General features: G+C 49.0%; 1 protein-coding gene across 1 annotated transcript in view; it reads right to left on the bottom strand.

Moving 5' to 3' along the window:
• ttn.2 (titin, tandem duplicate 2) overlaps positions 1-13,023 on the bottom strand; it is a 267,448-nt gene that overhangs the window by 203,516 nt on the left and 50,909 nt on the right. Inside the window, exons 35-36 of the mRNA XM_079517777.1 lie at positions 10,807-10,860; positions 2,755-9,634 (exon numbers count right to left, since the gene is read on the bottom strand). Coding sequence (XP_079373903.1) covers positions 2,755-9,634; positions 10,807-10,860 — 6,934 coding nt within the window. The remainder of the gene's footprint in view (positions 1-2,754; positions 9,635-10,806; positions 10,861-13,023) is intronic.

Genomic DNA, 13,023 nt, shown 5'->3' with positions numbered 1-13,023 from the left:
CGTTTTGCTATGCAAATAATCGATTGTATTAACCCATTTAGACCTGAGGACGATTCTACAAATGTCTTCTACATCCTGACAGTTTTCTGAAAAAGCTATGTTTCTATGTCAGTCGTTCAAAAATAGCAGACCTACAAGCTCGTAGCGCCCCACTCGGTGGCGCGCTATGAGCTTGGAGGTCTGCTATTTTTCAATAGCTAAAGCATAACATAATGCTAACACCAAAAGGGGTTCCCGCCCTGCGTGGTATTTAGCAATTCTTAGAAGAAAAAAGAAAAGGAGGGGTTTAATTACTTAGTTTAAAAAAATGTCAATGTATTTTCAATAGTTACTGTATCGATTTCAAATCATTGAATCGTATCGTATCGGATCACCATAATGAACCAATATGGTCCATGTATCGTATCGTCAAGTCAACCATGTATCGTGATACGTATCGTATCACTGTTAAAATGTACCGTTACACCCCTAGATGGAACCGGTTTGCGGTTCTCGATTTGGGATCCGTTCTGGATTCCAACCCTAGTTGTAGGCCTGTCACAATTATTACATCATCGTCCAATCGCTAATTATTTGATATAATCACAATAATTTGAGATAATTTGCCACAAATCGTTTCCATGTTGAAAAATGCTCAATAAATTAAAAAAACGGCAGAAATAGCAGATCTACAAACTTTCAACGCGTCACTTTGTTGACAGCTGGTAGATCAGCTATTTCCGCAATTTCTTTAAGTATAACATTATTAATTATGTCAGTACTTTCTTTGTATATTTGGTTTATTCGTCAACTTAAAGTTGTAATGGTGACAGCTCTACCCTCCATGGACTACAATACATGATGCATGCTGTGCGTTTGTGCAGTGGTGGAAAGTACATTTACTTTAAGTACAATTTGGAGGTATTTTTACTTTACTCCAATGTCCAATACTTTTACGTCTACTCCACTACATCTCAGACGCAAACATTGTACTTTTACTCCACTACAATTATTTGAAAACTTTAGTTACTTTGTAGATTTAGATTTTGAATAGACCACATCAGCCTACATTTCGGCTATTATGAAAATAGCAGATCTACAAGTTCACAATGCACCATATTGTAGATTGGCTACATTTAGTACTTTAAGTATATTTTGATTTCGTAACAGAGTACATCTACGTTGCAGTATTGATACTTAAGTTATAAATGTACGTATTCCATCACTGTGTATTTGCGTTCCAATAAGCAGCAGAGAGCACCAAACTAAAAACATACACAGTGTTCATCTTTACACGGTCCATCTCCTTTATTTATAATTACAGCACGACATCATCATATAAACTCTGAGAAGAAAAAGAAAATAACAGTGATTTCTGTACAAATAATGATGTTTTCTCTCTCTCTTTATTGCTGTTTATGGCCAACTGGAAATACCCTAATGAACTCAACGGATACCTAACAACATACTCTAAAATGACATATTTACTAACAACATACTGTACTCTCTCTCTAAAATGACATATTTACAACACAACTTGTTCCAAAAAAAGAAAAAAGAAAGTTTCACAGTCAGTCAAAAGTTCTCACACACATTTCCAATAAATACTATGGAATCATTTTCACCACACCAACAATTATTAATCTAACTTCCCACATAATACAATATTTCCTTTGACTGGAGACAAATTTGACCAATGTTAATTTGCTTTCAATTTGCTTTCAATCTGAAAATTGTTTTAACCCCCCCACCCCCCAAAAAATAAATACAAATAAAATAACTAAAAATAACACACAATGTATATATGTATTTATTGATACATACTAGACAAATCATCAAGAATAGGCTACGGTATCTATATGTTGTGTTTAGCTGTATGTCCCAAAATACTAACGGATGATAAAACAGTTTGGTAACACTTTCCTATAAGCTACTGTATCTGTATTATTAAAGCATGTTTTATATCTGACCACCATGAAGCAACAGAACGTCTTCACCTGTACCGTACTTTGTGAGGCATATTTAGAATTCAGAATTTAGAGATGGGATAGCTGAATGTAAAGTGTTACCAAACTGAACGTTTTATCAATATCTTTGTTGTTTTGAAGAACTAATTTGAGAACAGACAGACATCCTCCTTGAACCAAAATGAAAACATTCACACAGTGGTGTAAATATAGACTTTGATAAACCTCTCATAAGCAGACTGATTTAACTAAAAACAAAAACAAGAAATGAAACAAATGTTTTTCGTATTATTTGCCCATATAAACACTACGACCATCATGTTACAGCCCAGGTTCACCCACACCAATGAGGACTTTCCACAGCCAACCATTCAAACCCTACACTGTATTAGTTGATCGGTGACCTTTAGGTTAAATATCTTTGGCGAAAATAGGCAATCTACAACCTCACAACAAGTACTCGTAGATCGGCTATTTTCGATCTAAGGGCCCTATCTTGCGCGCCACATTGGGACTCGAGACTTTGACTGCTGAATTGTACGAGGTGGTGGGGGGCGTGTGCACTGTGCACATGGGGTGATCACTGCCTGCCTCATGTGAATCATTTTATTTTTGTTTCATTTAATTTTGTTTTGTTCTCTGCCATGTTTTGCCACTATTTTGAAAATGTTTTTAAAATAGTTCAACTAGCCAATCTACAAGCTCACAAAGTGTTGATGTAGATCGGCAAGTTAAACTATTTCAAAATGTTTTGTTTGTTAGTTTTTTTAAATATGTCTAATAAGTTTAGAGATAAGTGTTTTTTTAGAAGACCTTCAACAGAGCAGAGGTTTCGATGGAACCGGACTGATTTTGGATGACACACCTGTACTCGCCGGCGTCGCTCTGCGTAGCGTTAGTTATGAGCAGGTTGAAATGACCGGCGGCTTTCTCCTGTATGATACACCTGCTGTCTGTGACCACGTCTCCGTCCTTAAACCACTCGGCCGCGGGGCCGGGCTTACCGCTAACTAGACACTGGAGAATGACCGGTGTGCCGACGGCCGCTGTCACGTTAGTCAGAGGGATGATGCATTTGGGAGGGGTCTCCGTCACCTGGAAGTGGAAGCTACACATGTCAGACGACTTCCCCTTGAACTCTATCTTGTTGTCTTTCGCCGGGTCGGCGAAAACGTCAAAGTTGATGCAAACGTATTTCTCCCCGAGTTCGCTGGTCTCGTGGTCGGTGTTGGCCACCAGCCTGACCGCCCTCTGAGACTCGTCCGCCTCGTGCTCAAACTCAAACTCCAGCTCGATCTCCGAAAACTGCTCGCCGTCAAACGACGTGTTGCCTACCATCATGTCAAACTTCTGAGGCTGCACCTTCGCGCTGCCCAGAGAGACCGCCGTCAGCTCCCTGCCTCGGGTCTTCCCCGAATAAGCTTTGGCGCTCAGCACCTGGAGGGAGGCTCGACACAGGGTCTCCCCGACCACGTTGATGGCCCTGCACGTGTACACCCCGGTGTCCTGAGACGTGACCTTACAGATCTTAAGGAAGTGGTTGTCTCCGTCGGACGACTGGAGGAATTTCTTGTTATCGTGCGGGATTTTCTTGTCTCCTTTGAACCAGGAGACGATGGGCGACGGCATGCCCATCAGAGAGCACTCAAACATCACTGTGGTGCTCTCGGGGGATTCCATGTCGCAGATCGGGTTGATGAACCTCGGCGGCATCTCCGTGACCTCGAAAGCAATCTTAAGGTCATCGTTCTCCTGATTAACAAAGTCCACGGCTCCCTCCTCGTACATGCTAGGTATGACGTCCAGGGATATGATCATGCTCTTCCCGTCAGCGGTGTACTCAGGAATGGTGATGATCTTCACCTGTCTCTCAAACTCTCTCACGTCGTTCTCATCCAGCTCCACCTCCAGCAGGATCTCCTGTGGTGACGTAGATCTCGAGGAGCCGTTGTCCTCGACATCAAACTCCATCACATGCTGGTGAGTGACAGTGGGTGGAGCGGGCATGAACCTCACCTCGTGGGACACGACCACGACCAAGGCCACGCTCCGGGCCTCGCCTACGTAGTTCACAGCCTCGCAGATGTACTCGCCCTGGTCTGCCTTTGTGACGAAGTGAACGGTCAGTCTGATGTTGTCACCATCTCTGCTCATTCTCACCCGGTCATCTGCCACCAGCTGGGTTTTGTTCCGGAACCATCTCACATCGGGAGACGGGAGGCCAAACACCTCGGCGTAAAAAGTCAAGGACTCATTTTCAAACACTCTCTTCTTGGTGAGAGGTTTAAGGAAGGCAGGAGGGATACCCTGCACTTTCTCCTGTACGGGGCCCAGGCCTAGGTGAGGCCCCTCAGTGAGGATCCTTCTCTCATCCAACGTCAGGATAGGAGAGAGGGACTCACCAGAAGGGGACCTCAGGTACTGAGCTGGAGAAAAGAACCTCTCACTGGAGTCATCCGTAGAGGCTCGCTTGTGCCCTACAGGAGAGAAGGGGAACTCTTGGGGCGTTGCAAAATGACCAGGGCTGCCGCCATGAGTAGCAGGTGTGTAAAAAGACTCTGCGATCGGCTGTGAGATTTCCGTGGAGGTGGCAGGAGTATAGAACCTGTCCGTGACCTCGGCTATCTCCTCGCTAAAGGTGCTGCCTATCTCGATGGACATCTCGGACTCGGGTGACAGCGGCCTGCTCCAGTCAGTCGGAGGATTGTAGAAGTCATACACAGCATTGAATGTGACTTCCTCTACCTCCATAGAGCCCACACCGGCCTCTGCCCCCACCTCGCTTGAGATCGAGTCCAAGTCGCTACTGTCCTGCTTGGACATGGGCGCCTTCTGGGGTTCCTGTGCCACCGGCAAACCAAATTGCCAGGCTGTGCTTTCAGCTTTGGGCTTAACGACCAGAGGTTTCAGAGGAGGAATCTCCTCCTCCGAGTGTTCCTCAGCCACAGCACCAGCCTCGGCCTCCTCTGTGACGTCAACCTGGGAGTCCGGCATGCTGAGGAAGACGCCACTGTCAAGCTCCTCACTGACACACACTGGCCCTTCACTCACACATTCAACTTCCTCGCTGACGTGCTCCGTCTCAGTGAGACCAGCCACCTCCTCGCTGAGGTCTTTAGCCTCACTGCGAACCAGACCAGATCTGACAGATGTTTTCTGTTTCTCAGAACTTGCTTTAGGCTTAACGACCTCACTGACGGCACCAGTAGAGCGCTTTGCTGCCGGGGCTCTCTCACACTGGAAAGGTATGAAGCTGCTGGTTTTTTCAAACGTACGCACAGCATCCTCTCTCACCATCTCCTCTAATAGACCTGCCTCGCTGCGCGCAGGCTTCTCTGGCAGCAGAGCCCGAGGTCTGACCAGCTCCGGTGACTCCTGCACCTCCTCTACAAAATGTAGGGGCTGGAAGGTCTCTGGGGCAGGAATTATATCACTGTCTTTCCCCAGCTCTTCCTGCTGTTCAGGGGTAACGGCCACTGCTGGGATAAACTCCTCAGGGAATACATACTCCTTCCTCGGCTCCTCTAGGGGAGGAGAGGACGTGAGTGCCACAGGCGAGTCTGACTCAAATGCCTGTTTGATCTGAGAAACATTGATCACAGCGGCAGAGGCATGCAGGCCGCAGCCAGATATAACTGGAGGTTCCCTGGACAAACCCAGTTTGGTTTTTGACACTTTGGCCAGACCCTGCCCTGCACTCTGTGAACTGCTAGACGCAGCCGTTCGGCCAACAGACTTCCTGGCACTTCCACCGTCACCTTCCAATAATGCCACTCCACCCTCTGAAAATTGAACGGGCTCAGCAATTTGGAAAGACACATCGGCGATGCTCGCAACCTCTCCCAGCTTATTCCTGGCAACACATTTATAAACCCCAGCGTTGATATATGTGAAGTTATCAATGTATAAGCTGTATCTTCTGTCATGCTCCTCGACTCTGTACTGTCCAGAGGGACTCTTAAGGCAAACATCATCATGGTACCATACAACCTCCGGTCTCGGCTCTCCTGCAACCTCACATTCCAACGCGGCAGTCTCACCCTCTGAGCAGCTCATGTTCTCCAACTCAGTGAGCACCTGAGGGGCCTCCCCGGCAACATCAAAAGAGAACGTAAACTTGTGTTTGACAGTCTGAGATGCCGCCTCATCACCAAGCACCTCCGATATCTTGTCCTCAACAACGATCGGAGCCCTGTCCTTGTAGTCACCTTCCTCTGCCATGTCAGGGAGAGGTGTGGGAGCTGTGACTCTGATCTCCACAGGGGAGTAGGAGTCATCGGAGCGGCAGGGTTTGCGGATGGCGGCCTCGGGCACCTGGAGCGTGGCTTTACCCGTGTCCATGTAGTACCCGAGTTCCTCATCCACACCTTCCTGAGCCACCGCCGACTCCTCTGTCACCATCACCTCCTGCCGGGAGACCCCTGAGGATCTCGCCAGCTTCTCATCACAGATCTCCAACGTGGCACTGCAGATGGCTTTTCCATGTTTGTTGGTGATGACACAGTCAAATGTCCCCTCGTGGTCAGTGGTGGGGTAATAGACTGTGAGCTTTGATTCATTCGATTTGTTCATGATATCATAATCTGGGTTGTGTGCTAGTGGGTGACCATCTTTGAGCCAGGTGACCGTTGGCTTAGGGTCGCCATGGAACTGGCAGCTAAACTCGGACATCTCGCCGATCTTTACCTTAAGGGGTGACATTTCGTTAAAAAACGTTGGACGAGAGTCAATCACAGTTTTATCACCTGTTGCTATCTGCTTGCTCTCCTGTGCACCTGTTGCTATCTGCTTGCTCTCCTGTGCCGACTTCCTTGCCATTCCAAATTCAAGGTGCTCATCTATTATGTGTGCACTCCTATTCATCATCATCTCTTCTCTCAGTTCTCTGCTCCTTCTCTCCTCTCCCCTCACATTCTGTCTCATCTGAACACTCTCGTCTGACGCTTCTCTTTCTTCCACTCCCCTTCGCTCCACTTTCACCTCAGCTTGGAAACGCTGACTGCTGCTTTTATCTGCAGTCGCAGCGTGTTCCGCCCTGTTCCCCCTCTCCGTTCTCTCCAGGCTCTCCTGTGAGCTTGGTGAACGCCTCCTCGCCGGTGACACCTCTCTGGGCACTTTACGATGGCTGTCGGCCTGAGCGAGGAGTTCAAAGCTCTCGACAGGAGCGCCTGTGAGGCGTGTAGGAGTGCGCCTACTAATAGCAGCAGGTTTGGGGTGTTGTTCCCATTCCGGCTCCAGTTCAACCACCTCTTCCTGCTCCAAAATGTCCTCTTGCCAGTTCAGGAGGCGCTGAGCCAACGCCTCCTCCTCGCTGACAAAGTACTCGCTGTCCGTCTGCAGCCGGGTCTCGCGGCCCTCCATGGCCAGCTCCTGGGCTGGCGGCCAGCGCAGTTGGTCCTCCTGCTCGTCCTGGAACCCTGCGGGAACGGACTGACTGAGGAGGAAGTTCTCCTTGGACGTCCTGCCCGGAGAAGCCTCTCTGTGCTGCTGCAGCACGTCAGGCTCCTCCGCCGTTGGTTCTAACGCGGTGGGCGAGTAAGGCTCCACCCAGTCTGGCTCCACCTCCACGGTCTGAACATCGTGCTGCCATTTCATGATCCTCTGCGCCAGGGCCTCCTCCTCGCTGATGAACTGCTCCGTCTCGGCCTTCAACTCGGAGATGTTTTCCATGGACAGCTGCAGCTCACGCTCCTCTCTTGTCTTCTCAAACAGTGGTTTCATTCTCGGTGACTTCGGGACGACAGTGGCAGACGCTTCAACCCGTGAAGTAGAGACAGCCTCTACTTCCTCTGCTCTGGACTTTATCCTTGGTGATCTGGCCGGTGGCAATGCTTCAGGTTCTGCCGACCTAGATCTAATTCTGGGGGATTTCTGGAAGGAAGGGACCGAAGCCTCTACCTCTACCGCAGTTATTTTCTCTACCACCTCCTCGTGCTCAATGTACGTCGGCTCTACCGGCGAGGGGAGATCAGTTTCAGGTTCAAATGTCTCCTCCTCCGACAGCCGACAGCCCTGCTGCCACTTCCGGATGCGCAGAGCGAGGAGTTTCTCCTCACACTCCATCCTCTCTTCGTCCAGACTCTTCTCGTACTGAGCCTTTAGAGATTCCTCTGCAGGCTCATCTTCGTACGGCTCCGCTACATCTCCCACTTTGACCTCCTGTGTGTCTGGATCGCTAAGCATCCTCCCGTTCTTCGATCTGTACGGCTTCAGTCTAGGCGACTTCTCTCCGGCCAGCACCAAACCAACGTCTTGGCTTTTCTCTGTGTATTCAGTGGACTCCGCGTACACCGCTTCGGCCTGACCCACCTCCATCTCGACCTCGGTGACGTCGCGGCGAAGCTCGCCTGCTGCGACGTCGACCTGCGACTCTGCCGCGGTCTCTGAATACGTTTTCCTAGACAGCCTCTCTCTCTGCCGAGGGGACATGCCATCGTCCGGCTCCCCTTTCATCAACCGAATGGCCCGATTTCTCGACTGGGGTTCAAACGAGTGCCTGGCGCGACGACGCCGGGGCGACTCTCCGCTCTGAGCACTGTGAGGACTCGAGCTTCTACCGTGAGTCTCCCTACGACCGTCTCCCTGTTCAAACGGCCGGTTGAAACTGGGCACGTCGGGGAGAGAGGCGGGCTTGACCCTCAGCCTGTCCACGTAGTCCACATAGCTGGACTCGCTGGCCACCGACTCCAGGTCAAACTCAGAGGAGGACATGGTCGACATGGACATCCTCTTCTTGTGTTTGACCGCCTTCTGCAGCGTGGTGAGCTTCGCTCTCACCTCGTTGTGAAGGCTCTCGGTGTCGCTGAACCTGTCGCTGTATCTGTCGCTACACCTGTCACTGAATTTATCACTGAACCTGCCGCCGGTCCGCCTGTCACAGTATATGTCGCTGAACCTGTCGTTAAAGCGCTCGGCCCTGTCAAACATTGGGGGAGGAGAGCGGCCGCGCTCCGAGGCCGTCTCCAGTCTCTCTAGCTTCTGCGGCTTCTCGCTTTCGGACGCTTCTTTCTCTTTGGACGGCGGTTCGGTCCTAAAGAGCACGCTGCGCACCAGCGAACTCTTGGACCTGGACCTGCCCTGGTGGACCTTGGTCATCTTATCAAACGGAGAGCCCACGCACCTGAGGTCCACCCTGATCTTCCTCTCCTTCCTCTGCTCTACCATGGAATCTATGCTCTCGTGAGCGCTGGCCGTGCGCTTGACAAAGCTCAGGTAATTAGCGGACTGCTCTTCCCGCAGGGACACCAGCAGCGACGCTGTGGTGTCTGTGGAACCCTCTGTGTTGAAGGCCATGACCTTGTAACTACCCGAGTCCTTCTCTACGATTTGCTCGATGATCAGGCTAGTGGTGTGCATGTGCATTTTGCTCTCGGTAAGGACCCTACGCCTGCGCTCTTTATTGTTAATCTGCTTGTTATTATGGAACCACAGAATGGTCGGCTGTGGAAAGGCCACCAGCTTACACTTGAGTGTCGCCGGGTCCCCCTCCAGAACGGACTGGAACTTTAGCTTTTTGGTGAATGAGGGTTTCATGTTTTCTGTCCACGACGTGACGGAGGATGTCCTGCTCGCGCAGCGATTGGCCGAGACCAGCCCGTGATCCAGGAAGTCTTCTGTGTCCGAGAAGGCTCCTCGGAGCTGGCGGTTTCGGCCGACGTCCAATCCGCTCTCTCTGCCGTAGCTCAGCTCTGCGGGACAGAAAGGAGACACAGCCGTCAGTACAACAACAGGCCTCGGGGGGCAGAAAGCGAGAAAAGGCTTTCAAAAAAGAATTTGAATGAAATCATTAATGGAAATATTAAATGGCATGCTGCAAGACACAAAGCCATAGAAAGTAACAATGTCAACTCACCATATTTGTTCGAATAAACGCAAGACTTGATTCTTTTTATTAGAAACCTGCTGGAGGTTTTGATCCTTCTTCTGTGGAAATTTCTTCAAGACAAATTACTTTGAAATTAATTAAGAAGCGGGAAATGTTTCCAGAATAAACTGACGTATCTTTGAGCGTATAGATCTATTTGCCTCGGGGGATAATAATCCTTACCTGACTTGCAGACAGGAGAATAAACGCCCTTTCTAATCCTCACCAGAGGGACAAACGATGCACAGAGAATCAGAGCTCTCCATCAGATTGTTATCGTTTTTAAACTTGCCCATAAAGGAAGCTCTAGAATTGAGTGAGAAGGCGTTTATTCGAACTAATAAGGTTTACTGGTGTTATTTAGAGTGCAAACCACAGGAACCACATCCCACTATCTGCAAGCCAGTCTAAGAGATATTTTTTTGCAGGAGGAAATCATCAGTTCCAGGTGCAACAGTGAAACGATTCCATATATCTTTTAAGGTTTTAAAAGATACACATCCTGCACGTTTTCCATCATGCCAAAAAGAGAGTTTCTTTTGTTTTTTTTATGGATGCAAACCCCACGTTTCCAAAATTGGTACAAGCATGTCTGTCAGTGCTCTCCTGGGAGAAATGATGGCATATTCTCAACAATACAGCAAATTCAGTAAAACAGAATGTCAATACTTCATGACACAGTGCAGATATGGCATGCTTTCTGATCATTCATATCTGCTAAAGGGACAGTTCAACCAAATAAAACCGTTCCCCGACAGTGGTCTAAAGTCAGTGCTAAAGCATACATAACCCAAACACTCATGGTCGATGCCTTTCCCATAATCATGTTTTAGTCATTCATAAATCACTTTATGACGCAAACTAGCATTAATAGACAACTTCCAAGGGAAATATTTGGTTGAACCGTTCCTTTTCCTTAATGTTGAAATGGTTATGATTTGTGTACTGTATGTAATACTATTAATAATACTACTACTACTAATAAGAAATGCCTACCTTTGACTTCTTCCTCTACTTTGGCTTCAACGTGCTGCTGTGTCACTTGAGTCTCTGTGAATAAAAAGAAGAGAGAGATTCCATTAGAGACATTATTAGTGTGGACAGAAAGCCTGGAGCGATCCACCGGAGGAGCACAACCTGGCCTGGGTATCGAACCTGTGACCTCCTTAAGGAGCACAACACAGGCCTGGGTATCGAACCTGTGACGTCCTGAAGGAGCACAACACATATAGACAAATGAAAGAGTCGCATTTGGGAAAGGTGGAGGTCAAAAAAAGCATAAAGCTGAGGGATTTCTGTTGGGGAGGAAGACAGTATGAATGTGGGTTTCATCATGCGAGGTCCAGAGAGAATGGCATGGTGCCCCCTGGTGGAGGGAGGGAGGAGTACATGCTTGGAGGGTGGAGGTTGAATACGTACAGCCCAGAGCAGTTATTTTTATATCTTTTTATATATTTGCACAAACATATCCCAATAGACATATAAGGTGCTCGTTCTGTTGAACAATGGTGCCCGTGACATTAGTACAGACTCATAGAACCCCAGACAGGATGGATGGATGGATGGATGGATGGATGGATGGGGGAGTTTGTCAGCTGGAAGTGAACCTAAGGAGGAGGAGTGCTTGCAAGTTCAGAGGAGGTGCCTCGTTTAGTTGTGGTGGGTTAGGGCGTGATTTGGGGAGGAGTGAGGAGGAGGCGGCAGGCTTCTCTTCCAGTGGGTAAGGGTGTGATTTGGGGAGGAGTAGTGAGGGGAAGGAGTGAGGAGGGGGGCGGCAGGCGTCTCTTCCGGACTGCGGATCCAGAAGTTTTTTGTTTTTTACCTTCCTGTTTGGTTACGCTCAGCGTAGCGGAGCACACCGCTTCGCCGGCGCCGTTAGTCGCCCGGCACGTGTATCGCCCGGCGTGCTCCGAGAACGCGTCCACTATGATCAGCGTGGCCGTGGCCGTGGCGTCGTCAAAGTGGAACACCAGGTTCCTGGACGGCTGCACGGGCCGCTCCCCATGGAACCAGGAGATCTGGGGCCTGTCGCCGCCGGGCGCCACGCGGGCGTGGAAGCGAGCCACGGCGCCGTGGGCCACGCTGCAGCTTGCTATGGGCTGGACGAACGTGGGCTTTTGGCCCACGGAGGCTTTCTTTAGGCTGACCATGGAGACGTCCATGCAGGGGGGCTCTTTGGTCCCTGGAAGGAAGCAACGTTTGCGGAGCCTTTCAGAGTCGTGGTGCGTTGTGCGTACGAACTTATAGGGCTGGGCGATATGGGGGTAAAAAGCCCTTATAGGGCTGGGCGATATGGGGGTAAAAAGCCCTTATAGGGCTGGGCGATATGGGGGTAAAAAGCCCTTATAGGGCTGGGCGATATGGGGGTAAAAAGGGCTTATAGGGCTGGGCGATATGGGGGTAAAAAGCCCTTATAGGGCTGGGCGATATGGGGGTAAAAAGCCCTTATAGGGCTGGGCGATATGGGGGTAAAAAGCCCTTATAGGGCTGGGCGATATGGGGGTAAAAAGCCCTTATAGGGCTGGGCGATATGGGGGTAAAAAGCCCTTATAGGGCTGGGCGATATGGGGGTAAAAAGGGCTTATAGGGCTGGGCGATATGGGGGTAAAAAGGGCTTATAGGGCTGGGCGATATGGGGGTAAAAAGCCAAATACCTCAATATGGAAATGTTGGACCATATGGTAATGTGACTGTAACAACGCTCTTTTAGATATGGGGGGATTTTATATAGAATTAAAATCGGGAAAAGATAACACTTAAAATGCCATATCACGATATTTTGTCCAAAATCCCTGGAAATTATCTTAGTCACAAGGTTAAATTTAACGATGAGATGAGTACTATTAGAAAATGTGATTGCCTTTAAATGTGTCAACTGCTGCACTTGGCTATGTGTCTTTAAATGTGACTTTAAATGTGTGAACTGCTGCACTTGGCCATGTGTCTTTCTTGACCATTACATTTTACTTCTCGACACTGATGAACTGGATACGACCTTCACTCGTTTCTAGGCATGTAACCACTCCCTAAACTCCCGATACGGTTCCAATCACGATACTAAGTTCACTGTTCCAGTTCATTGCCCAGCCCTGCATCAAATCATGGCACAGAACACACAGCGTCACAGAGCAGGGAACGAACACGGTAGAACGGTTTAGCCCTGGACCCAAAAGTAGGGATGGAGTTCGTTTATTGATAACGAGCACCTTATCG

This window comes from Electrona antarctica (genome assembly GCF_951216825.1).
Source record: "Electrona antarctica genome assembly, chromosome: 13".
Taxonomy (NCBI): Eukaryota; Metazoa; Chordata; class Actinopteri; order Myctophiformes; family Myctophidae; genus Electrona; species Electrona antarctica.
Note: the sequence above shows the minus strand (reverse complement) of the source record. Positions and strands in the feature narration are given on the sequence as shown.